Source organism: Corvus hawaiiensis, chromosome 1 (genome assembly GCF_020740725.1).
Source record: "Corvus hawaiiensis isolate bCorHaw1 chromosome 1, bCorHaw1.pri.cur, whole genome shotgun sequence".
Taxonomy (NCBI): Eukaryota; Metazoa; Chordata; class Aves; order Passeriformes; family Corvidae; genus Corvus; species Corvus hawaiiensis.
The window spans coordinates 94,805,834-94,829,861 of NC_063213.1; the positions used below are offsets into that span (position 1 = coordinate 94,805,834).

The 24,028-nt window shown below is 55.8% G+C and overlaps 3 protein-coding genes and 1 gene segment (V, D, J or C); all 4 read left to right on the forward strand.

Annotated features, from left to right (window-relative positions):
- Positions 1–674: 674 nt before the first annotated feature.
- Positions 675–2,421, forward strand: LOC125331485. Of its 2 annotated transcripts, none has more exons than XM_048315537.1 (2): positions 675–750; positions 1,213–2,421. In XM_048315537.1, exons 1-2 carry the CDS (start codon positions 699–701, stop codon positions 1,953–1,955), a joined length of 795 nt encoding a protein of 264 aa, XP_048171494.1. In that variant the 5' UTR covers positions 675–698; the 3' UTR covers positions 1,956–2,421. The 2 variants fall into 2 exon arrangements, with proteins under 2 accessions (XP_048171494.1, XP_048171499.1); XM_048315542.1 differs by having other exon boundaries at positions 1,216–2,421.
- Positions 2,422–4,039: 1,618 nt separating this feature from the next.
- Positions 4,040–8,868, forward strand: LOC125334726. The gene is made up of 3 exons (XM_048321855.1): positions 4,040–4,183; positions 6,466–6,813; positions 8,573–8,868. The coding sequence occupies exons 1-3, from the start codon at positions 4,135–4,137 to the stop codon at positions 8,866–8,868; spliced, it is 693 nt and encodes a 230-aa protein (XP_048177812.1). The 5' UTR covers positions 4,040–4,134.
- Positions 8,869–9,894: 1,026 nt separating this feature from the next.
- On the forward strand, positions 9,895–23,990 carry LOC125331473. 2 transcript variants are annotated; one of them, XR_007206068.1, is made up of 3 exons: positions 9,895–10,037; positions 10,509–12,014; positions 23,575–23,990. XR_007206068.1 is itself a non-coding variant. In XM_048315507.1 (2 exons), the coding sequence occupies exons 1-2, from the start codon at positions 9,962–9,964 to the stop codon at positions 11,249–11,251; spliced, it is 819 nt and encodes a 272-aa protein (XP_048171464.1). In that variant the 5' UTR covers positions 9,895–9,961; the 3' UTR covers positions 11,252–13,040. The 2 variants fall into 2 exon arrangements, 1 of the variants encoding a protein (XP_048171464.1); XM_048315507.1 differs by lacking the exon at positions 23,575–23,990 and having other exon boundaries at positions 10,509–13,040.
- On the forward strand, positions 14,641–15,524 carry LOC125331570. The segment is given in 2 exon segments: positions 14,641–14,784; positions 15,123–15,524. Coding segments are annotated over 2 exon segments (414 nt in total).
- Positions 23,991–24,028: the final 38 nt, after the last annotated feature.

Sequence of the window (24,028 nt, forward strand, 5' to 3'; positions counted from 1 at the left end):
ATGGATCTCTGCTCTACCATGGACTTTCACAGGCGGTAGGAGGACAACCCCCCTCACCATGGTCTTCATCACAGGCTGCAGAAATGTCAGTGCTCTGGTACCTGGAGCAGCCCCTCTCCCTCCTTCCTCACTGACCTTCCTGACTGCAGAGTTGTTTCTCTCACAGAATCCCACTCCTCTCTTCCCGCTGATACTGCACAACTCTTTTTCTGCCTTGTCAATCTCTGCCAGTACAGATGCTCTCTTAGACCGGAAATGAGCCCAGGGTCTTGAGGCCAGCAGGGCCCTCTGCCTCTTGTGCCCCTTGTCTGCTCTTACAAACACGTGCCCTGAAGGACAATTCGGAAATCCCCACGTGCCAGTGGAGGGGGAACGGGAAGGAATAGTTGATGGGGGAGAAGGGAGAAAATAATCTGTCAGTCCTGTGCTCCCTCGGACAAACGGCTCTCGGTCCGTGCACTTGGCCTCCCTGTCTCCGTGGGCCACAGCTCCGATCGCCGCCCCACTCCCACCGCTCTCGGCTCTCCCCCCGCATCCAGCCAGGACCTGGCTAGAGCCCGAGCGGCACCGGCGCAGGGCTCAGCCCCGGGGCGGAGCTGGCGGCGCCGGAGGGGAGAGCGGAGGAGAGGAGGCGGCGCTGCCGGAGCAGAGAGCAGGGGCTGGCAGGGACAGAGGGGCTCGGGCGGCGGAGCGGCGGGATGCGGCGGTGCCGGGGCGCGGGGCTGGCGGCGCTGGCCGCGGTGCTGCTCGGTGCGTGGGTTTGACACGGTGGGGGCTGGGGCTGGAGCTGGGGCTGGGGTATTCCCCAGGGAGACTGGCGCGGACTGTTCCCTCTCCTCCTTAAGTCTTTCCCTCTCCCTGCCTCTCTGCCCTCTCTTACCCCGAGAAGTCTTCATAATTTGTGTTGGTATATCCTGCTTGCATGGGTGCCTGCTTTTCCATACGCCTATATTTTGCCCTGTACATTCAGCATTTATTTTTGCCCTGAATACAGCATTCTCTTCTTCACTGTAACTCTTCATTTCTCTATGCATCCGTGCACCTGTGGACCTGACTTCTGCCTGATCTCTGCATGCATGAATTTCGAATTCCCTCACATTCCCTTCCAGTCTGACTCTGCCTTGTGGACACTGCTCCTGACTCCGTCTGGCAAAAGAACACTCAGAATGGCACAGTTTTGACGATCTTTCTCTTTTCTTCCTTCTTTGCCAGCAGTGGCTGCTGACACAGAGCAAGTGCAGCAGGGGCCGTGGGCAGAGACCACCGAGAACACCGGCCTGAACCTCACTTGCTTGCACCCCAAAATTACTGCAGACTCCACTCATTGGTACCGTCAATTCCCAGACCAACCACCCCAGCTGGTAGCAACGGCTGTCCGAGGCACAAAAGCAGTGCTGGAGCCAGAGGGGAGTCTGTGGGTGTCGGCAGATCGCCGGAGCAGCGCGCTGTGGCTCCGGCGGCCCCGGCGCGGGGACGCGGCCGTGTATTACTGCGCGCTGGGGGACACGGGCAGAGGAGCCGGGGCTGCGGCCGGGCACGAACCGCCGCGGGCGGGGCCGGGCGGGGCCGGGGCCGCAGCGCCGCCCGCGGCCAGCAGGGGGCGCTGCCGCTCGGCCGCCGGGCCTCAGGCGGCTCCGCAGCTCCTTCCTGCGCAGCGACCCCGCGCACACCGCGCCCGACACAGCCCTGCACGGCCGCCGGACACACGGCTCGCACAGCCTGCCCCCTGCGCTTACACACTCGGCACGCACTGCCCGGCCTCCCCTCCGCCCCTCTGCCTCCTCTGCCTGGCAGGAAACTGCTGCGGGCTGCGGCTCTGCCATGGCCTTTGGCCCTCTGGGCGCGTGCATTGCTCTTCTCAGCCTGCTTTGCAAAGCAGAGCTGCTCCTTCAGGCCAGCATCTGTGGTGGGAGCTGACAAAGCAGCTGCGCTGGCAGGCACACATGGTCTCATAAATGGAGTGCCGTCACCTCAGTAGGTCCCAGCGGGAGAGATGTTTGCAGGGAGTCTTGCTGAGGTGACAGGGAAATCTCCATCTCTGTCCCTGGGGAAATGTCTCTGCCTCGTACTGGAACGTGGATGAGAAGCCACTTTCCCATCTAGATGTGTAAGGAGGGTGTACTTTGAATCCCACCTGAGGCTGGAATTCGCTTCTCTACATTTTCTTCTCATCCTCGGCTTCCCTCAAACACCCTTGGATGAGCATTCAGCATCGTCCTGAAATAGTAGAACATCTCGGAGGGAAAACAAGGAATGTGTTGGATTAGAGGAGCATTTCACATCATCGGAGGGCTCTGTCACACCCACCTTCCACCTGAAACGGATTGGTCCCTTTTCCTTCACGTTTGTCACTTCTCAGGCAGCCTGCAAAGCAGATGCCAGGATTTAGCAATGCTGCAAGCGTTGCAGGGAGACACCTGAAAGACCGAGCTGCACATGAGGTTTCCCTGCAGAGACTTGCTCTAGAGACCCCATTTGCTTTGGGGACAGGAGCCGTTCAGCATGATCAGGAACTGCCTCACTTGAGCAAGTTCAGCAGAGGCCACTGTCAGGGCATGTGCAAGGCCAGGGTGTCTGGTTCTCTAAGGCTCATATCACGTCCATTTCCCTTGCCAAGGGAAGAACAAGGAAAAGGGAAAGTGACAAACAAAGCACACAATGACACCAATGTGGCAGTAGGTGATAAGGGAGAGAAGGAGGGAGCTCATCAGGTTCTAATTGATGGGTCATTAGGAAACTGCTGTGAAGCGGCTCAGGCTGAGCTTTGTCAGTGACAAGAAGTGACAAGAGGAACATGACGAGAATGGAGGGTTTAGGAGGTCTTGTAGGATTAGGGAGCAGTCACCAAGGAATGCTTGTGAGGCTGTGGAGCCTCCAGCCTTGGAGTTCTCCAAAAGCCATCTGGACGTGGCCTGGGCAAACTGCTCTATGTAAGCCCTTCTGAGCAAGGGCTTGGACCAAGTGAGCCCAGAAGAGGTCCCTTGCAAAGTAAACCATGATGTGATTCAATATTGCAAACCACGAGGAGAGGATGAGAGGAATGATCGAGCCTTCAACGGAGAAGTGAAAGTGAGAGATTTGAATCTTCTAGGAGTTACTTGGAGGCTGAAGAGGGAAGGGAGTCAGATGTGCTGAAGAAGCTGTGAAGGCTGACGCTGAGGAGGAGGCAGGTGCAGCCAAGCGAGACAAAGGGTTAGGGATGATGAGGGAGGACACACAAGGCCTAGGAAAGGACAGACTGCAGTGATGTGGCCCTGGTATCTCTTCTCAGCACAAGTGCAGAATCCTCATCTCCCTGTACGTGTCTTATTGTCTTATCTCTGTTCTGAAGCTTAAGAAGGCACAAGCATCAAAGGAGCCTATAACAGGGTAAGCTTGATCCTGCTCTTTCAGCTGGAAAATCTGTGACAGCCTCAGGACCCTCCACTTCTCTAGAAACCCCTTCTAAACCATGGGGAGGTGCAACAGTTGCATGAGAATGTTCCTAATATGACCATTATCATTACCTGTATTATTTATTATTCACGTCATTCTAGAGGGGGTTTTGTGACAAACCCGTTTTAGACGAAACCAAGATGACCAGTATGGGATCACTCTGGAGTTGACTCGGAAAAGGGGGTGGGAGGAAGGCACATGGGCATTTGTACCAGGCATGATGAAGAAGGGCAGGGGAGAAGTGGCAGCGATAGAGGAATCTTCTGTTCCTAGAGGAAATAGCAATGACCCCACAGAGCTGAGGACACCACGGGAAGATGAGAAAGCTCACTGGGGAAGAAGCCCTTGACCTCCCAGATGCCCAGCACTGGGTGTGCAGCAGAGCTGGTGATTCCAGCTGGGGAGGTGAGGACTCCACTGCGAGCTGAGCGGGAACAGCCCCTTCCCATGACTGAGGCCCCAGAGGCACGGAATGGTCAGAATGCCGGTGGCTGAGGGAGGCACGGGGGCAGCTGCTGGAGGAGGGAGACACGCAGAAGGAGCATTTCAGGCACTGGAAGGACAGGTCATTTCTCTGCCCCGCCTCCGCTCCTTCCTCTGCTGCCCCCAGAGAGTGGTTTCCGGCAGCTCTGTTATCTCGGGGCTGGCAGGTGGTTTCTGCCTCTCCCTCACTCAGCAAACACGCAGCTTGGTCTCGGCATGCACCTCGCCTATCTCATCCTCACGGTCTTCCTGGGCCAGCTCCTGGGTAAGTCCTGGCTTTTCCCTAAGGCACCCTTCTTCTTTCTCCCAGGAAACCCTCAACAGCCTTACCAGGATCGTGTGGGGAAATATCAGTGAATAGAGGGAAAGGGCTGCGAAATCTCTGCTTCTGTTTGTGGTTTTGCAAGTGTTTGCTCAAGAAGCTCTTGGATTTGTAAAGGAAAAGGGAAGGGAGAGAAGAGAAACCTCAGAGTCCTTCACTGTCTTTCCTCTTGCCTTCAATCCATCTGCATTTGACCTTTCTCCACCAGGGTTTTGCACCCCATTTGCTCTTCCTGTCTGTAGTCCTTTTGTGTGGAGCTGCTGACATTGATTTTCTTCCAGGCACCACGGGGCAGATCACGGTCACCCAGGAAGATGGACAAGTCATGGTGAAGCAGAGACATCCCTTCCAGACCACCTGCACATACCAGACCAATCGCTTTTATGGCTTGCTCTGGTACCAGTTGCGGAAAGGCCAAGCCCCACAGCTGGTCTCCTATCACGCAGGGCCTGGCGCCAAGCACAGCGGCCGTATCACCACGCACCTGAACACCACCGGGAAATACAGTGTCCTGCAGGTGGAGGAAGTGGAGGTCTCTGACAGTGCCTTGTACCTCTGTGCTGTGCAAGACACCCTGGTGCAGGGAACTTCCTCGGCTGTGCAACAAGCCAGCGGAGGGAGGGAGGGAGGGAGGGAGGGGATGTGTCTGTGAGAGGGTGAGCTTGGGGCAAGGGACCCTGAGGTCGCCCCGATGCTCACCAGAAGGGTCCTCCCCACGTCTGTACATTGGTCTGATGGTTTTCACCCCATCCATGCTAGCACTTCCCTCGGGAAAATGTTCTGGACTATTTCCACCCTGTGCAGTCTCTAAGTAAAGAAAAAGTGCCCTTGTGCTCCCCTGGGACCTTGTCCTTCCACGCTCCAGCCCTGCTGCTTTGGCCCCACACGTCCTCAGCAGAGCCCAGGGCTGGTTCTGTGTCCCTGCCTCGTGTGCTCTTGGAGCAGCCCCGTTTGCATGGACACACGTGAAGCACAGATTTGTGTGGGGCTCCACACTGCTGTGCACGAAGCCGTGTCTGTGCATGTGTGTCCCTCACCGCGAGGGAATTTCCTGACTGGGCCAGGGATACCGAGCACTGCTCTGGCCCTGAGCAGCTCAGAGAGCAGCTTGCCAGGGTCAGAAGGAGCCTGAGCGCAGCTGAGTGGGGACGGCAGCTGCCCGCTACAGATGTCTCAAGGGAAGAGGCACTGAACTGCAGCCCCTGTCTCCTGAGCCCTCCCTCTCCTGCCCCTCCAAAGCCCACGCTCCGCTGATGCTGATTTCAGGCTCCACAAGGACGGTTTCACTCCAGCTCGGAGGATCAGTTGAACTCGGGACAAACAGCACGGGCGGGGCTTCAGCACGGCTGGCAGCCCCCGTGCCCTCCGCCCCAGCCGGGACACAGCCGCTCTCAGCAGCGCTGCAGAGGGCAAAAGGAGGAGCTGTGCCTTGGGGGCACGGCGAGAGGCTCGGCAATCCTGCCGCCCGTGGGCTGCCAGTGGCGGAGCGGATCTGCTTCCGATGCAGTGTCGGTGCTGTGTGGGATGGGACGCAGCTGTCTCTTGTCCCTGGCAATGGCAAACGTCCTTGTGTCGCTCATTGTGGTGGTGCTGTGAGAGGCGGGGTCTGAGCCCGGCCGGGGCGGAGCTGGAGGCGGAGAGGAGAGGAGAGGAGAGGAGAGAAGAGAGGACAGGACAGGACAGGACAGGACAGGACAGGGATTCTCGGGCGGCGGAGCGGCGGGATGCGGCGGTGTCGGAGCGCGGGGCTGGCAGCGCTGGCCGCGCTGCTGCTCGGTGTGTGTGGATGGTGCTGTCGGGGCGTCCGGGTCGGCGGGCTGTGTGAGACCGTCCCCAGCCCAAAAGTCATCTCTTACCCTCCTGCTCCTTGTCGTTTCTTATTTACCCTCTGTCTCCTCCTCTGCTGTCATACTTTCTTCCCTCTCTGAAGTAATTGCTTCCCACTTTGCCTTTTTTACTTCATGTCTTTATCCATCCATCCATCCATCCATCCGTCCTTCCATGTATACCTCTCAGCCAGTCTGCTTTTGTCATTTCGTTCTGATTTTCCTTCAAAACATCTCTCATACGTTCTCGTCCTCACCCAAACACTCTCCGAGAAATAATCTCTCCATCCTTTATTCTCAAAACATACCCCAGTTAGCTCTGATCTGTCCTCCTCGCCCATCTCCCCCTGAACCACATTTTCTGTTTAAGAAAAGTGATTCTTCTTTTCTCCTTGGCAGTGGCTGTGGCCAGAGCCCAGGTCCAGCAGGAGCCACGGCTGGAGACCACCGAGAACACCGGCATCAACATCAGCTGCTCACATCCCAAAATCCAGACCGGAGAGTCTATCTACTGGTACCGTCATCTCCCGGGCCGAGGACCCGAATTCCTAGCACTCATTGTGAAAGAGTCCAAAGAGCTGCCGGACATTGCGGGCGGTCTGTGGGTGTCGGCAGATCGCCGGAGCAGCGCGCTGTGGCTCCGGCGGCCCCGGCGCGGGGACGCGGCCGTGTATTACTGCGCGCTGGGGGACACGGGCAGAGGAGCCGGGGCTGCGGCCGGGCACGAACCGCCGCGGGCGGGGCCGGGCGGGGCCGGGGCCGCAGCGCCGCCCGCGGCCAGCAGGGGGCGCTGCCGCTCGGCCGCCGGGGCCGCCTCGCCCCGCTCGTGCCGGGCTGCCGGGGCGCTTCCGACACCGACACCGGCACCGGCACCGACAGAGACACCGACACCGGCACTGACACCGACAGAGACACCGACAGAGACACCGGCACCGGCACCGACACCGACAGAGACAGAGACACCGACACCGGCACTGACACCGACAGAGACACCGACACCGGCACCGGCATTGTCACCGACAGAGACAGAGACACCGACACCGGCACTGACACCGACAGAGACACCGACACCGGCACCGGCATTGTCACCGACAGTGACACCGGCACCGGCATTGACACCGACAGAGACACCGACACCGGCATTGACACCGACAGAGACACGGGTACCGGCATTGACATCGATAGAGACACCGACACCAGCACCGGCACCAACACCGGCAGCTCCAACTTGGAGTCACCGTCCTTGCTCAGCCCCTCTTCTCAGCACTGGCTTAATGAGCTCTTCCCCCAGCTCCCTAGTGTGTATCCCATCCAATCCCAAAGACTTGTGAGCGTCTAAGTGGCTTAGCAGATCTTTATCTTCCTCCTTCTTGATTACAGACGTCCCATTCTGCTCGCCTTCCCTGTCTCCCAGCTCAGGAGGCCAGTTGTCCTGAGGATAATCAATCCTACTCTTAAAGAGTGAGGCAAAGAAGGTGGTAAGCACCTCAGGTGTGTTTCCTCATCTTTGGTGAATATATTCCCCACGGCATCCAGTGAAGAAATGTGATTTTCCTCGACCCTCCTTAATGTGTTTGTAAAAACACTTTTTATTACCTTTAACAGAATTGGCCAGATTAAGTTCTAATTGAGCTTTCACTTGTCTACTTTTCTTTCTGCGTGACCTAATAACATCCTTCAACTGTTCCTGAGCTGCCTGCCCTTTTCCCAAAGGTGATACACTTTCTTTTTATTCACTGAGTTCCTCGGAAAGCTCCTGCTCAGCCACGCAGGTCTTCTTCTCCACCAGCTCATCTTTCGGCACATAGCGCCGCGCTGCTCCTGTGCCTTCAAGATTTCTGTTTTAAAATATAACCAGTCTTCCGGGGCCCCTTTGTTTTAAAGGGCTGCTTCCCAAGGGACTTTGCAAATCAGTGTCCTGAATAGGCCAAAGTCCACCCTCCAGAAATCCAGGGTAGAGATTTTGTCGATTTCCCTTCCTTTACATAATACTGAAAATTCCATCATTTCATGGTTGCTGTGCCCAAGACGGCTTCCACATCTCCCACCAGCACTCCTCTGTTTGTAAACAGCAGGTCTTCTGGGGCCCCAGCCTTGGTAGGCTCCCTTCACCTTTGACAGCTTGGAAAGTGTCTACAGGGGGGGAATGATTGCACAGAGGCCAGGCCTGAATGCAGCAGAAAGATTTAATGAGTCACAAAGACAGAAGGAAAATAACCACAAGTGGCGAACAGCAGTGCTGGTAGCCCAGGGGCATCTGAGAGTGTGTCCTCCTTGGTAGTGGAGAAGTTCCTGTACGGTGCCTGTCTACCTGCCCCAGACAGGGAGACGAGGCAGATGGTCCCCACCAGGCTGCCCTTGGTGGGACCTTGCTCCCAAGGGGAGACAAAAGAAAAGGGAAAGGCAAAGCCTTCCAGCTGTCCTGGTACCAACATTGAAAAATGTCCATCCTTTCCCCAGTACCATGTTCTGATTTCCTCAAGGTGTCTCCATGGGGCTTTCCCAGCATCTTCTTCAGGGGAGGGACCTTCTGCCATAGTAGCACCTGGAAATGCCAGACGGGTCACAGCCCCCGGAGGTGATGGGCGCTCTGCCAGTGCTGAGGATGCTGCCAACATCAGCAGAGGTGGAGGATCCCACGGCGGTGGGAAGGAGCTGAGGATGGGACCCGGCAGGCTCATAACCACAGGCGAGGGCTGGATGGCCACGGTGGAGTCCTGGCACTGCCGGACACAGGGCTCATTGCAGCTGTTTGCCGGTGGCGTGGGGCCACAGGGCTGGCAGGGCCAGCACGGGGTGTAGCAGGACACGTCTCAAAGTCAGAGGTGCACCTGGGAGAGGGAGCAGACAGGAAACAGAGCACGAGGGTGAATGAGAGCAACCAAGGCCACTCCTGAGCTGGGAGCTGGAGCCTTCACAAGGAGCCACTTTCTTCCTTGCCCTGCAAAGAGCAGCCTGGGCCATGGGGTGTCTCTCCTAATTTCTTAAGCAGGAGCCCCTGCAACCACATTTCAGCCTCTCCCTAATACACAGTGTCCACCCATATCTTTGCCATGACAGCGGGCTCAGAAGAAAACAACATCAGCTGAGATGTTTGTCAAGTGGATCATTCTGGAAGAGAAAGAGAAAGGGAAGGGGCTTCCGACTCAGCTGGTTGCCAGATTCAGAAGAAGCCTGGGTGCAGTTGAACAAGGATGTAGCAGCCTGCAGGAGATTTGGCCAGGGAAGAGGCACTGAAATGCAGTCCCTGCTTCCTGAGACCTCCTTTCCCAGCTGCTCTAAACATCACGCTCTGCTTCTGCCAATTGCAGGCCCCAACAAAGGTTTCACCCAAGTTTGGATTCTTAGCTTAATTCTGTTTGGAAGGTTGAGAGTGCCTCAGCATGGCTGCGAGTGCTCACACACACGTCTCTCCAGGCCAGTGCACAGCTGCGTCTCCCGTGTGCTGCCTCAGGCTGGATTCGTGGCCAGGGAGAAAGACTGAGGGTTCCTGTCCACCTCCAGTATCCATGTGAGTGGATTTCTTTTCAGTGCCCTGAAGGCCAATTCAGGAGTCGCCAGGTGACGGCAAAGGGAGAATGCGAGGGAACAGATCATGGGAGTGAAAGGAACACATGGAGTGTCAATCTTGAGCTCCACGATACCAGCCCGATCCCCTGGCACCCACCCCGGCCCCGCCGCCTCCGAAGTACAGAGTCCGGACCGCCGCCCCATTCCCACCGCGTTCGCCTCGCCTCCGTTCCGTGCCAGGACTCGGTGAGAGCCCGAGCGGCGCCGGTGCAGGGCTCAGCCCCGGGGCGGAGCTGGCGGCGGCGGAGAGGACAGAAGAGGAGTGGAGGCGGCGGAGAGGAGGCGGCACGGCCGCAGCAGAGAGCCGGGGCTGGCGGGAGCAGCGATGCTCGGGCGGCGGAGCGGCGGGATGCGGCGGGGCCGGGGCGCGGCGCTGGCGGCGCTGGCCGCGGTGCTGCTCGGTGCGCGGGGGTGGCAGTGGAGGTGGCGGTGGCCGGGGCTGGGTCTGGATCTGCCTGGGATCAGCATTGGGCTCGGGATTCGTCTCTGGCACTCCTGCTCCTCCTCTCCCTTTTTGCACCCACTGCCCTCATCTCTTCTCTCCTTAATGAATCCATTCCCTCCGAACTTGCCGCTTTTATTACTCCAGTTCTTGAGCCATTCCTTCATTCGTTCATTCCTTCATCCACCCGCCCATTCATTGCAGTCAATCCCTTTTCGTCATTCCAATCTCCCCTTCTGCAGTCTGACTCTTCTCCTAAATATCCCACATACAATGTCCAAGCAACCACTCTCGCAGAAATTGTCTCTCCATACTTTATTCTCAAAACATATCCCAGTTAGCTCAGATCTGTCCTCCTCTGCTCGATCCCATATCCGCGTGCACGGCATTTGCTGCTGACGGAAAGTGATTCTTCTTTTCTCCCCGGCAGTGGCTGTGGCCAGAGCCCAGGTCCAGCAGGAGCCACGGCTGGAGACCACCGAGAACACCGGCATCAACATCAGCTGCTCACATCCCAAAATCCAGAGCAACGAGTATATCTACTGGTACCGTCAGCTCCCGGGCCGAGGACCCGAATTCCTAGCACTCATTGTGAAAGAGTCCAAAGAGCTGCCGGACATTGCGGGCGGTCTGTGGGTGTCGGCAGATCGCCGGAGCAGCGCGCTGTGGCTCCGGCGGCCCCGGCGCGGGGACGCGGCCGTGTATTACTGCGCGCTGGGGGACACGGGCAGAGGAGCCGGGGCTGCGGCCGGGCACGAACCGCCGCGGGCGGGGCCGGGCGGGGCCGGGGCCGCAGCGCCGCCCGCGGCCAGCAGGGGGCGCTGCCGCTCGGCCGCCGGGCCTCAGGCGGCTCCGCAGCTCCTTCCTGCGCAGCGACCCCGCGCACACCGCGCCCGACACAGCCCTGCACGGCCGCCGGACACACGGCTCGCACAGCCTGCCCCCTGCGCTTACACACTCGGCACGCACTGCCCGGCCTCCCCTCCGCCCCTCTGCCTCCTCTGCCTGGCAGGAAACTGCTGCGGGCTGCGGCTCTGCCATGGCCTTTGGCCCTCTGGGCGCGTGCATTGCTCTTCTCAGCCTGCTTTGCAAAGCAGAGCTGCTCCTTCAGGCCAGCATCTGTGGTGGGAGCTGACAAAGCAGCTGCGCTGGCAGGCACACATGGTCTCATAAATGGAGTGCCGTCACCTCAGTAGGTCCCAGCGGGAGAGATGTTTGCAGGGAGTCTTGCTGAGGTGACAGGGAAATCTCCATCTCTGTCCCTGGGGAAAAGTCTCTGCCTCGTACTGGAACGTGGATGAGAAGCCACTTTCCCATCTAGATGTGTAAGGAGGGTGTACTTTGAATCCCACCTGAGGCTGGAATTCGCTTCTCTACATTTTCTTCTCATCCTCGGCTTCCCCCAAACACCCTTGGATGAGCAGTCAGCATCGTCCTGAAATAGTAGAACATCTCGGAGGGAAAACAAGGAATGTGTTGGATTAGAGGAGCATTTCACATCATCGGAGGGCTCTGTCACACCCACCTTCCACCTGAAACGGATTGGTCCCTTTTCCTTCACGTTTGTCACTTCTCAGGCAGCCTGCAAAGCAGATGCCAGGATTTAGCAATGCTGCAAGCGTTGCAGGGAGACACCTGAAAGACCGAGCTGCACATGAGGTTTCCCTGCAGAGACTTGCTCTAGAAACCCCATTTGCTTTGGGGACAGGAGCCGTTCAGCATGATCAGGAACTGCCTCACTTGAGCAAGTTCAGCAGAGGCCACTGTCAGGGCATGTGCAAGGCCAGGGTGTCTGGTTCTCTAAGGCTCACGTCACGTCCATTTCCCTTGCCAAGGGAAGAACAAGGAAAAGGGAAAGTGACAAACAAAGCACACAATGACACCAATGTGGCAGTAGGTGATAAGGGAGAGGAGGAGGGAGCTCAGAGCTCATCAGGTTCTAATTGATGGGCCATTAGGAAACTGCTGTGAAGTGGCTCAGGCTGAGCTTTGTCAGTGACAAGAAGTGACAAGAGGAACATGACGAGAATGGAGGGTTTAGGGGGTCTTGTGGGATTAGGGAGCAGTCACCAAGGAATGCTTGTGAGGCTGTGGAGCCTCCAGCCTTGGAGTTCTCCAAAAGCCATCTGGACGTGGCCTGGGCAAACTGCTCTATGTAAGCCCTTCTGAGCAAGGGCTTGGACCAAGTGAGCCCAGAAGAGGTCCCTTGCAAAGTAAACCATGATGTGATTCAATATTGCAAACCACGAGGAGAGGATGAGAGGAATGATCGAGCCTTCAACGGAGAAGTGAAAGTGAGAGATTTGAATCTTCTAGGAGTTACTTGGAGGCTGAAGAGGGAAGGGAGTCAGATGTGCTGAAGAAGCTGTGAAGGCTGACGCTGAGGAGGAGGCAGGTGCAGCCAAGCGAGACAAAGGGTTAGGGATGATGAGGGAGGACACACAAGGCCCAGGAAAGGACAGACTGCAGTGATGTGGCCCTGGTATCTCTTCTCAGCACAAGTGCAGAATCCTCATCTCCCTGTACGTGTCTTATTGTCTTATCTCTGTTCTGAAGCTTAAGAAGGCACAAGCATCAAAGGAGCCCATAACAGGGTAAGCTTGATCCTGCTCTTTCAGCTGGAAAATCTGTGACAGCCTCAGGACCCTCCACTTCTCTAGAAACCCCTTCTAAACCATGGGGAGGTGCAACAGTTGCATGAGAATGTTCCTCAAATGACTATTATCATTACCTGTATTATTTATTATTCTCGAGGGGGTTTTGTGACAAACCCATTTTAGACAAAACCAAAATGACCAGTATGGGATCACTCTGGAGTTGACTCGGTGTCATAGGTTAGCAAGCATAATCCCAGAAGGGATGTCCTTGCTAAGGCGTGCTTACAGTTTCCCCTGGGACCTGACAGAACCTATCAGCGGTTCAGTTTGAATATGGACAATTCTCTAAGCCACTTAATGTTGTGACCGCCTCTGTGATCCACACTTAAGAATAGGCAAACTCCCCCCCCAAGCTCTCTCTCGTTTCCGGTGCTGGGACAGGTGGCTGCGGGCCCCGTGCGGGGGCCAGCAGGCCCAGCCAGGCCCTGCTTGGGCCAGGCCGGGCCGGGCCACGGCCATCCTGGAGCCGATGGACCTGTTCCAGTCGTGGAACCCCCCCCCACTGCCTTGCTGTGGGCAGCCAGCGCGGCTTTGCTCTCCCCCCCCTCCACTGTGATAAGAAAAATTCAACATTCCAGCTGCAAAGCTGCAAGGCCGAGGTGAGATTAACCCTTTTATTGCTGTGAAGAGCTGAAAACCCTAGGGAAGAGAGAGAGGAGATGCTTAAAGCTGAAATTCTGTTGTGAAGCTATGACATATCAGAGTATCCCGTTGTCATTTCATGAAGATCTGGGGGGTGGAGCGTTCAACTCGTAAGCAAAAGCACCTGCGCTGAGATAGGCAGATGGTGACGCAGCTGTAATTTCATGAGAAGTTTGGACAGGGAGAGATGGACCAGATGAGGACTTTTGCTCCAAATGGATAAGGAGAAAACCTCAGTTCCTAGAAATGCTCCCAGAGATAGTCCTAACGATGAAGATGATGAAGACCCTTTGCTCCCAGGGAAGGAGAAGGGCCTCTGTTTTTGTTTCTGAACGGCTCAACCTTAAAATTGTACCCCAAAAAACTTCAAGAGTGGACCCTCGAACGCGGGAAAACCAATTGCTATCTGTGTGTGACCTTGAACAAGCTGCAAGTCGGGGGAAGGGACTCACATGCAGGCAGAGAGACTCCTCTTCCTAAATGGACTGAACAATATTTGGAAGTGGGCGGCTGTCTCGTTGTGATAATGTTCTCATAGCATGAGCAAGAAGAGACTTCTCTTTCTAAATGGACTGAACAAGGTTATAATGGAAGTGGTAAACAGACTGAACATCCAAAGGGTTGTCTTTTTACATTGTCAGTGGGAGAAGGGAGGAAGGTGGGGGGAGGAGGAGAGCTCTGAAGGTGGTATAATTTTTTTTTTTCCCTCTTTTAGGTCTGTTAATAAATTTCTTTATAGTCTTTCAAGTTTGCTGCCTGCTTTGCATTTCTCCTAATTCTTATGTCACAGAAGATAAACAGTAATGAGTATTTTAGACCAAACCGCTACACTCGGAAAAGGGGGTGGGAGGAAAGGAGGTGGGCGTTTATCCCAGGGAGTTGAAGGAAGGCAGGGGAGAAGCAACAGAGACAGAGGAATCTGATGTTCCCAGAGGAAATAGCAATGACCCCACAGAGCTGAGGACACCACGGGAAGATGAGAAAGCTCACTGGGGAAGAAGCCCTTGACCTCCCAGATGCCCAGCACTGGGTGTGCAGCAGAGCTGGTGATTCCAGCTGGGGAGGTGAGGACTCCACTGCGAGCTGAGCGGGAACAGCCCCTTCCCATGACTGAGGCCCCAGAGGCACGGAATGGTCAGAATGCCGGTGGCTGAGGGAGGCACGGGGGCAGCTGCTGGAGGAGGGAGACACGCAGAAGGAGCATTTCAGGCACTGGAAGGACAGGTCATTTCTCTGCCCCGCCTCCGCTCCTTCCTCTGCTGCCCCCAGAGAGTGGTTTCCGGCAGCTCTGTTATCTCGGGGCTGGCAGGTGGTTTCTGCCTCTCCCTCACTCAGCAAACACGCAGCTTGGTCTCGGCATGCACCTCGCCTATCTCATCCTCACGGTCTTCCTGGGCCAGCTCCTGGGTAAGTCCTGGCTTTTCCCTAAGGCACCCTTCTTCTTTCTCCCAGGAAACCCTCAACAGCCTTACCAGGATCGTGTGGGGAAATATCAGTGAATAGAGGGAAAGGGCTGCGAAATCTCTGCTTCTGTTTGTGGTTTTGCAAGTGTTTTCTCAAGAAGCTCTTAGATTTGTAAAGGAAAAGGGAAGGGAGAGAAGAGAAACCTCAGAGTCCTTCTCTGTCTTTCCTCCTGCCTTTAATCCATCTGCATCTGACCTTTCTCCACCAGGGTTTTGCACCCCATTTGCTCTTCCTGTCTGTAGTCCTTTTGTGTGGAGCTGCTGACACTGGTTTTCTTCCAGGCACCACGGGGCAGATCAAGGTCACCCAGGAAGATGGACAAGTCATGGTGAAGCAGAGACATCCCTTCCAGACCACCTGCACATACCAGACCAATTATTTTAATGCTTTGCTGTGGTACCAGTTGCGGAAAGGCCAAGCCCCACAGCTGGTCTCCTATCACGCAGGGCCTGGCGCCAAGCACAGCGGCCGTATCACCACGCACCTGAACACCACGGGGAAATACAGTGTCCTGCAGGTGGAGGAAGTGGAGGTCTCTGACAGTGCCTTGTACCTCTGTGCTGTGCAAGACACCCTGGTGCAGGGAACTTCCTCGGCTGTGCAACAAGCCAGGGGAGGGAGGGAGGGAGGGGATGTGTCTGTGTGAGGGTGAGCTTGGGGCAAGGGAACCTGAGGTCGCCCCGATGCTCACCAGACGGGACCTCCCCACGTCTGTACAATGGCCTGATGGTTTTCACCCCATCCGTGCTAGCACTTCCCTCGGGAAAATGTTCTGGACTATTTTGACTCATTTCAACCCTGTGCAGTCTCTAAGTAAAGAAAAATTGCCCTTGTGCTTGTCTGGGACCTTGTCCTTCCACACTCCAGCCCTGCTGCTTTGGCCCCACACGTCCTCAGCAGAGCCCAGGGCTGGTTCTGTGTCCCTGCCTCGTGTGCTCTTGGAGCAGCCCCGTTTGCATGGACACACGTGAAGCACAGATTTGTGTGGGGCTCCACACTGCTGTGCACGAAGCCGTGTCTGTGCATGTGTGTCCCTCACCGCGAGGGAATTTCCTGACTGGGCCAGGGATACCGAGCACTGCTCCGGCCCTGAGCAGCACAGAGAGCAGCTTGCCAGGGTCAGAAGGAGCCTGAGCGCAGCTGAGTGGGGACGGCAGCTGCCCGCTACAGATGTCTCAAGGGAAGAGGCACTGAACTGCAGCCCCTGTCTCCTGAGCCCTCCCTCTCCTGCCCCTCCAAAGCTCACGCTCCGCTGATGCTGATTTCAGGCTCCACAAGGACGGTTTCACTCCAGCTCGGAGGATCAGTTGAACTCGGGACAAACAGCACGGGCGCGGCTTCAGCACGGCTGGCAGCCCCCGTGCCCTCCGCCCCAGCCGGGACACAGCCGCTCTCAGCAGCGCTGCAGAGGGCAAAAGGAGGAGCTGTGCCTTGGGGGCACGGCGAGAGGCTCGGCAATCCTGCCGCCCGTGGGCTGCCAGTGGCGGAGCGGATCTGCTTCCGATGCAGTGTCGGTGCTGTGTGGGATGGGACGCAGCTGTCTCTTGTCCCTGGCAATGGCAAACGTCCTTGTGTCGCTCATTGTGGTGGTGCTGTGAGAGGCGGGGTCTGAGCCCGGCCGAGGGGGAGCTGGAGGCGGAGAGGAGAGGAGAGGAGAGGACAGGACAGGACAGGACAGGACAGGACAGGGATGCTCGGGCAGCGGAGCGGCGGGATGCGGCGGTGTCGGAGCGCGGGGCTGGCAGCGCTGGCCGCGCTGCTGCTCGGTGTGTGTGGATGGTGCTGTCGGGGCGTCCGGGTCGGCGGGCTGTGTGAGACCGTCCCCAGCCCAAAAGTCATCTCTTACCCTCCTGCTCCTTGTCGTTTCTTATTTACCCTCTGTCTCCTCCTCCGCTGTCATACTTTCTTCCCTCTCTGAAGTAATTGCTTCCCACTTTGCCTTTTTTACTCCATGTCTTTATCCATCCATCCATCCATGCATCCATGTATACCTCTCAGCCAGTCCGCTTTTGTCATTTTGTTCTGATTTTCCTTCAAAACATCCCTCATAGCTCCCTCTGATTGTTTCATATCCATAACTTTGATCTCCTGCATGTCTCCTTTATTCCATACATCCACACGTCCCCCTGTGCATCAAAAGTCATTTTTTCTTCTGAATTCAGACTATCATAATTCCCTGTTGCAAACCCAGCCCTCCTGTCCATTTTCCCTCTTGCTGTCCATCCCTCCATGCAGCCGACATTTCTATTTCTCCATGCATCAATTTCCAAAACACACCAGCACCATTATCCATGCCTGAAAAGGTGCATTCCTCTTCATCTTTTAAAAGATTGGCTCTGTCTCACTGCCCCTGCTCCTGATTGTCTCTGTGGGAAAAGAAACAGCAAAGCTGAACGATCATAGCTGAGCTTTGGATTTTCTTACTCCTTTCTTGGCAGTGGCTGGTGGCAGAGCCCAGGTCCAGCAGGAGCCACGGCTGGAGACCACCGAGAACACCGGCATCAACATCAGCTGCTCACATCCCAAGATACAAAGGACAGAATTAATCCAGTGGTACCGTCAGCTCCCGGGCCGAGGACCCGAACTGCTCGTGAGCGCTAACAAAGAGTCCAAAGAGCTGCCGGACATTGCGGGCGGTCTGTGGGTGTCGGCAGATCGCCGGAGCAGCGCGCTGTGGCTCCGGCGGCCCCGGCGCGGGGACGCGGCCGTGTATTACTGCGCGCTGGGGGACACGGGCAGAGGAGCCGGGGCTGCGGCCGGGCACGAACCGCCGCGGGCGGGGCCGGGCGGGGCCGGGGCCGCAGCGCCGCCCGCGGCCAGCAGGGGGCGCTGCCGCTCGGCCGCCGGGGCCGCCTCGCCCCGCTCGTGCCGGGCTGCCGGGGCGCTTCCGACACCGACACCGGCACCGGCACCGACACCGACAGAGACACCGACACCGGCATTGTCACCGACAGAGACACCGACAGAGACACCGACACCGGCATTGACAGAGACACCGACAGAGACACCGACAGAGACACCGGCATTGACACCGACACCGGCACCGACACCGACAGAGACACCGACAGAGACACCGGCATTGACACCGACACCGGCATTGACACCGATATTGGCACCGACAGAGACACCAACAGAGACACCGGCATTGACACTGACTTCGCCAGAGACGCCGGCACCTACACAGCCATCGGCACCGACACCGGCAGCTCTTGGATTCACCGACCGCGTTCAGCCCCTCTTCTCAGCGCGGGTGCTCATCTGAGGACAAAGCATTGGGAGCTCATGGGAAAACTACTTACCTGATCCTGATATATTCAGTGTTGATGTCGCCACTTCTGGAGTGTAGATTCTGCCCCCACTATTTAGAGCAGAAGTAAAGGTAGCGAAATATGTCCAGAGGAGAGGAAATGAGATGGTGAAAGAGCTTTAAGGAAAGCCCTGTGAGGACTTTGTATTAACCCAGGTTGCAGAAAAGTATTTTGCAAGATGACTCTAATAAAAGTTAATATTAGCAAATGCTCCTTCCCTTCCCTTCCCTTCCCTTCCTTTCCTTTCCCTTCCCTTCCCTTCCCTTCCCACCTGTGATACAATGGCTGCAGCTACCTTAAGCTGCACTCTGGGCAGACACATAACAACCACAGCTGAGAGCCACAAATCTTGCTGAACAGCCGAGGGCTATTAGAGCCTGTGCCAATTCAAACACAAGTGGTGTGCAACTGGCAGTCAACGATCTTATTCCAGAAAACGTGGACAGACCAGGTCTCACTCAGCTCTCCTGTGTGCTACTGGGTTGCACACCAGGATCTTCCCTTTAGCAGGGACACCTCTCAAGGTCACTCCTCAAGGCTGAGAGAATCCTTATTTCCTCTTGTACTCGGTGTGTTAATTGGGAAGAAGAGCACTGAAACTTTGAAACCTTAGCTAAGTGATATAAAGCATGGATGGTGCATATAGAATTGTTTAGACTTAAAGCATTGACCATGTCTGGGACAAAGTCAGGATCCAGCTGCACATAAACTCCCCATATGAAAAGGAGTTTGGAATGCAAGGGGGTCCTTTCTGAACCTTGTGACTCAGTGGCAGAGTCTCCCTGACAGCTTTAGCTGACCCTGTAAATAATCAAGTGTACCTTGTTATCAAATCTAGGTAAACCACCGTCTCATTAACTTTGTTCACTCACTACTTTACATCAATCAAATGTGTTGTTGCTTTTCTCTCACAGGTGTGGGATTTCACCCTCAACAACACTCAAGACAGAACAACAGCTTGCTTAGGTAGCACACATAGACTGGCACCCACAAATCTGCACCTCTAGTCCTCTTGAGTTCATTGAGGAGACTCAAGGCAGCCAAAGAGAGGCTGCTTGCACTTTCCAGGGCCACTGTGCAGGGGTTGGAAGAGTCAGCTTCTGCAACTCGTGTTTCCAAGGCTTCAGTGTGGCCGGGAGAAGACTGATCTGAGTTTGCTGAGAGCGACAGATGCCCATCTTGAGCCCACTCACCCACACTAAAGCCCTTCCCTGATATGTGTCTGTCCCTGACTCTTGTGGCCATGGTGTTGGGAGGAATGGGTTAAAAGTGGGGCACTGGTGAGGAGGATTGTAATTCATCAAGTGACCTTGCAGCTGGAAAGAGCCCTTGATAACGCAGTGTGAAGAGCAGCTGGTGATCCCTTAGCATGCACCGAGTTTCGGTGTGCTTGCATCTCTTCTTGGGCAGTTTTGCCCAGAGGTGGTTTCAGGGATGCCGCGGTCCGTGAGGGAAGGGAAACACATTTTTCATTTTAGCTGTGGGTTGGTGATTGTTCTGGCTGTCTGCCTGTGCTGACTCACACACACCTCTCCGGGTTTGAAATTTCTTACTTGAGACTGAGAGACCCTTTCCTTTCCCAGTATGCAGAGAGTCCTTATTTGCAACACATCATCACAAGATTTCATGATGGATCCATTCTAATGAAATCCATGCAGTTAATTCCTTCGGACATAAACGATTGTCTCAGTCTGAGACTAAGTTTGGACCAAGCCACACCAAAGCTCTGTCAGGTGTTTAGAAAGCAAGGGCTTCCATTCTGAACATTGTGAGTCAATGGGAGGTCTCCCTTAGCCTTTGGCATGTTTGGTCTCCCTATAAATCATTCGGTATTGATTCTAGATTGATTTTCCAAAGTATTTTCATCCTTGTAGTAGGCCACAGAAAAAGGCAAGAAAAATTGGTAAGACCCCAGGGATTTGGGCTGCCTTTTAGACTTGCCCTTCATTTCCACAGGACTAGAAGACACCTTTGCAGAGGAAACAATTTCCCCACCAGCTCATCTGAATGCAAACCAGCATACCTAATCCTAGGGGCTGTGCTTTCACTTCCTGCACTGCTGCCTTTTCATTTCCAGGTTTGTTCCATGCCCATTCCAAAAAGAAGGCTTCTTCTGAACATCGGGATGAAAGGCACCGGGATATATTGGGCAGGAATGCAGCACTGAAGGCAGAAGACTCAGCTGCAGTGCTGGATGGATCGAGAACAGGAGAGTGATGTGTCTGCCTGGGTGCTTCTGATTTGAGGTATCATTCTCAGGAAGAAGCTCCAGCCATCCTCACTCCAGTGAGATGAGACGCTCAGGGGCTGTTGTGCAGGATGATGTCCCCTAGCCTTGTCTGTCCCTCTCTCTTCAACTCCCGCCGAGGTTCAGTTCTGGTTGCCTCTCCATGTGTGTGCCTGTCGTGCTATTATTGCCCGCAGGAAAGTATGCTGGTCTATTTTGACTCATCTCCACTTTGTGCACAACAAAACTTTGCTCTGTGCTTGACTAGGACCTTTACCTTCCACACAATGCTCCTGCCCTGCTGCTTCTAGCACCGTGTGTCCTTAGCAAAGTCAAGAGCTGACATTGTTCCTTCGTGTTTTCCTGCCTTGTACGCTCTTGGAGCTGGCAGTGAGCACAGACACACGTGAAGGACAAATTTCTGTCTGACACCACACTGGTGTGCAAAAGCCTTTGTGTATCTGAGTCTGTGCATGTGTGTCCCTCACCGCGAGGGAATTTCCTGACTGGGCCAGGGATACCGAGCACTGCTCTGGCCCTGAGCAGCACAGAGAGCAGCTTGCCAGGGTCAGAAGGAGCCTGAGCGCAGCTGAGTGGGGACGGCAGCTGCCCGCTACAGATGTCTCAAGGGAAGAGGCACTGAACTGCAGCCCCTGTCTCCTGAGCCCTCCCTCTCCTGCCCCTCCAAAGCTCACGCTCCGCTGATGCTGATTTCAGGCTCCACAAGGACGGTTTCACTCCAGCTCGGAGGATCAGTTGAACTCGGGACAAACAGCACGGGCGCGGCTTCAGCACGGCTGGCAGCCCCCGTGCCCTCCGACCCAGCCGGGACACAGCCGCTCTCAGCAGCGCTGCAGAGGGCAAAAGGAGGAGCTGTGCCTTGGGGGCACGGCGAGAGGCTCGGCAATCCTGCCGCCCGTGGGCTGCCAGTGGCGGAGCGGATCTGCTTCCGATGCAGTGTCGGTGCTGTGTGGGATGGGACGCAGCTGTCTCTTGTCCCTGGCAATGGCAAACGTCCTTGTGTCGCTCATTGTGGTGGTGCTGTGAGAGGCGGGGTCTGAGCCCGGCCGAGGCGGAGCTGGAGGCGGAGAGGAGAGGAGAGGAGAGGAGAGGAGAGGAGAGGAGAGGACAGGACAGGACAGGACAGGACAGGACAGGACAGGACAGGACAGGGATGCTCGGGCAGCGGAGCAGCGGGATGCGGCGGTGTCGGAGCGCGGGGCTGGCAGCGCTGGCCGCGCTGCTGCTCGGTGTGTGTGGATGGTGCTGTCGGGGCGTCCGGGTCGGCGGGCTGTGTGAGACCGTCCCCAGCCCAAAAGTCATCTCTTACCCTCCTGCTCCTTTTCGTTTCTTATTTACCCTCTGTCTCCTCCTCCGCTGTCATACTTTCTTCCCTCTCTGAAGTAATTGCTTCCCACTTTGCCTTTTTTACTCCATGTCTTTATCCATCCATCCATCCATGCATCCATGCATCCATGTATACCTCTCAGCCAGTCTGCTTTTTTCATTTCGTTCTGATTTTCCTTCAAAACATCTCTCATACGTTCTCGCCCTCACCCAAACACTCTCCGAGAAATAATCTCTCCATCCTTTATTCTCAATACATACCCCAGTTAGCTCTGATCTGTCCTCCTCGCCCATCTCCCCCTGAACCACATTTTCTGTTCAAGAAAAGTGATTCTTCTTTTCTCCTGGGCAGTGGCTGTGGCCAGAGCCCAGGTCCAGCAGGAGCCACGGCTGGAGACCACCGAGGGCACCGGCATCAACATCAGCTGCTCACATCCCAAAAAAAGGATTGAGGATTACATCCATTTCTACCGCCACCTTCCGAGCCGAAGACCCGAATTCCTAGCACTCACAGCTAGAGGGTCCAAAGAGCTGTCGGATATTGCAGGACAGCTGTTGGTGTCGGAGGACGGCCGGAGCAGCGCGCTGTGGCTCCGGCGGCCCCGGCGCGGGGACGCGGCCGTGTATTACTGCGCGCTGGGGGACACGGGCAGAGGAGCCGGGGCTGCGGCCGGGCACGAACCGCCGCGGGCGGGGCCGGGCGGGGCCGGGGCCGCAGCGCCGCCCGCGGCCAGCAGGGGGCGCTGCCGCTCGGCCGCCGGGCCTCAGGCGGCTCCGCAGCTCCTTCCTGCGCAGCGACCCCGCGCACACCGCGCCCGACACAGCCCTGCACGGCCGCCGGACACACGGCTCGCACAGCCTGCCCCCTGCGCTTACACACTCGGCACGCACTGCCCGGCCTCCCCTCCGCCCCTCTGCCTCCTCTGCCTGGCAGGAAACTGCTGCGGGCTGCGGCTCTGCCATGGCCTTTGGCCCTCTGGGCGCGTGCATTGCTCTTCTCAGCCTGCTTTGCAAAGCAGAGCTGCTCCTTCAGGCCAGCATCTGTGGTGGGAGCTGACAAAGCAGCTGCGCTGGCAGGCACACATGGTCTCATAAATGGAGTGCCGTCACCTCAGTAGGTCCCAGCGGGAGAGATGTTTGCAGGGAGTCTTGCTGAGGTGACAGGGAAATCTCCATCTCTGTCCCTGGGGAAATGTCTCTGCCTCGTACTGGAACGTGGATGAGAAGGCACTTTCCCATCTAGATGTGTAAGGAGGGTGTACTTTGAATCCCACCTGGGGCTGGAATTCGCTTCTCTACATTTTCTTCTCATCCTCGGCTTCCCTCAAACACCCTTGGATGAGCATTCAGCATCGTCCTGAAATAGTAGAACATCTCGGAGGGAAAACAAGGAATGTGTTGGATTAGAGGAGCATTTCACATCATCGGAGGGCTCTGTCACACCCACCTTCCACCTGAAACGGATTGGTCCCTTTTCCTTCACGTTTGTCACTTCTCAGGCAGCCTGCAAAGCAGATGCCAGGATTTAGCAATGCTGCAAGCGTTGGAGGGAGACACCTGAAAGACCGAGCTGCACATGAGGTTTCCCTGCAGAGACTTGCTCTAGAGACCCCATTTGCTTTGGGGACAGGAGCCGTTCAGCATGATCAGGAACTGCCTCACTTGAGCAAGTTCAGCAGAGGCCACTGTCAGGGCATGTGCAAGGCCAGGGTGTCTGGTTCTCTAAGGCTCACGTCACGTCCATTTCCCTTGCCAAGGGAAGAACAAGGAAAAGGGAAAGTGACAAACAAAGCACACAATGACACCAATGTGGCAGTAGGTGATAAGGGAGAGGAGGAGGGAGCTCATCAGGTTCTAATTGATGGGTCATTAGGAAACTGCTGTGAAGTGGCTCAGGCTGAGCTTTGTCAGTGACAAGAAGTGACAAGAGGAATGTTGGGCTTTTCATGGGATACCCTTCCTTCTCGAACCAGGGTAGAAGAGCAGAGGAGTCTGCTGTTGTGCTAAGTTCTTTATTTCATAGTCTCATAGCTTTCTTGAAGGCAGAGTTCAAGGGGGTTACATGATAAAGCCAAGCAACAACAGCAAACAGCAGGCAGAAAACAGCTTCTTCTTCTAGTTCTAGTTTCTCTATAAATTTTTTCTTACAGAAGTGTGGATTATGTTTGTTAACTGACCAATAAGACTAACACATTAGTCTAGTTTTTCTTTTCTTAACCTATCCCGGTCTAATTCTAGCAGTCGTGAATCTTACACAAGTGTTACATAGGTATTACACAGATTTGCATTTACAGTTTCTATCAGC

What these genes read in the sequence shown, in the direction of transcription:
- LOC125331485 (XM_048315537.1), top strand. Translation starts at nt 699, where the DNA reads ATGCGGCGGTGCCGGGGCGCGGGGCTGGCGGCGCTGGCCGCGGTGCTG. An exon ending in GCTGGCCGCGGTGCTGCTCG is followed by an intron (nt 751 to 1,212) that starts GTGCGTGGGTTT and finishes CTTCTTTGCCAG; the next exon opens with CAGTGGCTGCTGACACAGAG.
- LOC125334726 (XM_048321855.1), top strand. Translation starts at nt 4,135, where the DNA reads ATGCACCTCGCCTATCTCATCCTCACGGTCTTCCTGGGCCAGCTCCTG. An exon ending in CTTCCTGGGCCAGCTCCTGG is followed by an intron (nt 4,184 to 6,465) that starts GTAAGTCCTGGC and finishes TCTCCTTGGCAG; the next exon opens with TGGCTGTGGCCAGAGCCCAG. An exon ending in ACCGCCGCGGGCGGGGCCGG is followed by an intron (nt 6,814 to 8,572) that starts GCGGGGCCGGGG and finishes GGGCTTTCCCAG; the next exon opens with CATCTTCTTCAGGGGAGGGA.
- LOC125331473 (XM_048315507.1), top strand. Translation starts at nt 9,962, where the DNA reads ATGCTCGGGCGGCGGAGCGGCGGGATGCGGCGGGGCCGGGGCGCGGCG. An exon ending in GCTGGCCGCGGTGCTGCTCG is followed by an intron (nt 10,038 to 10,508) that starts GTGCGCGGGGGT and finishes TCTCCCCGGCAG; the next exon opens with TGGCTGTGGCCAGAGCCCAG.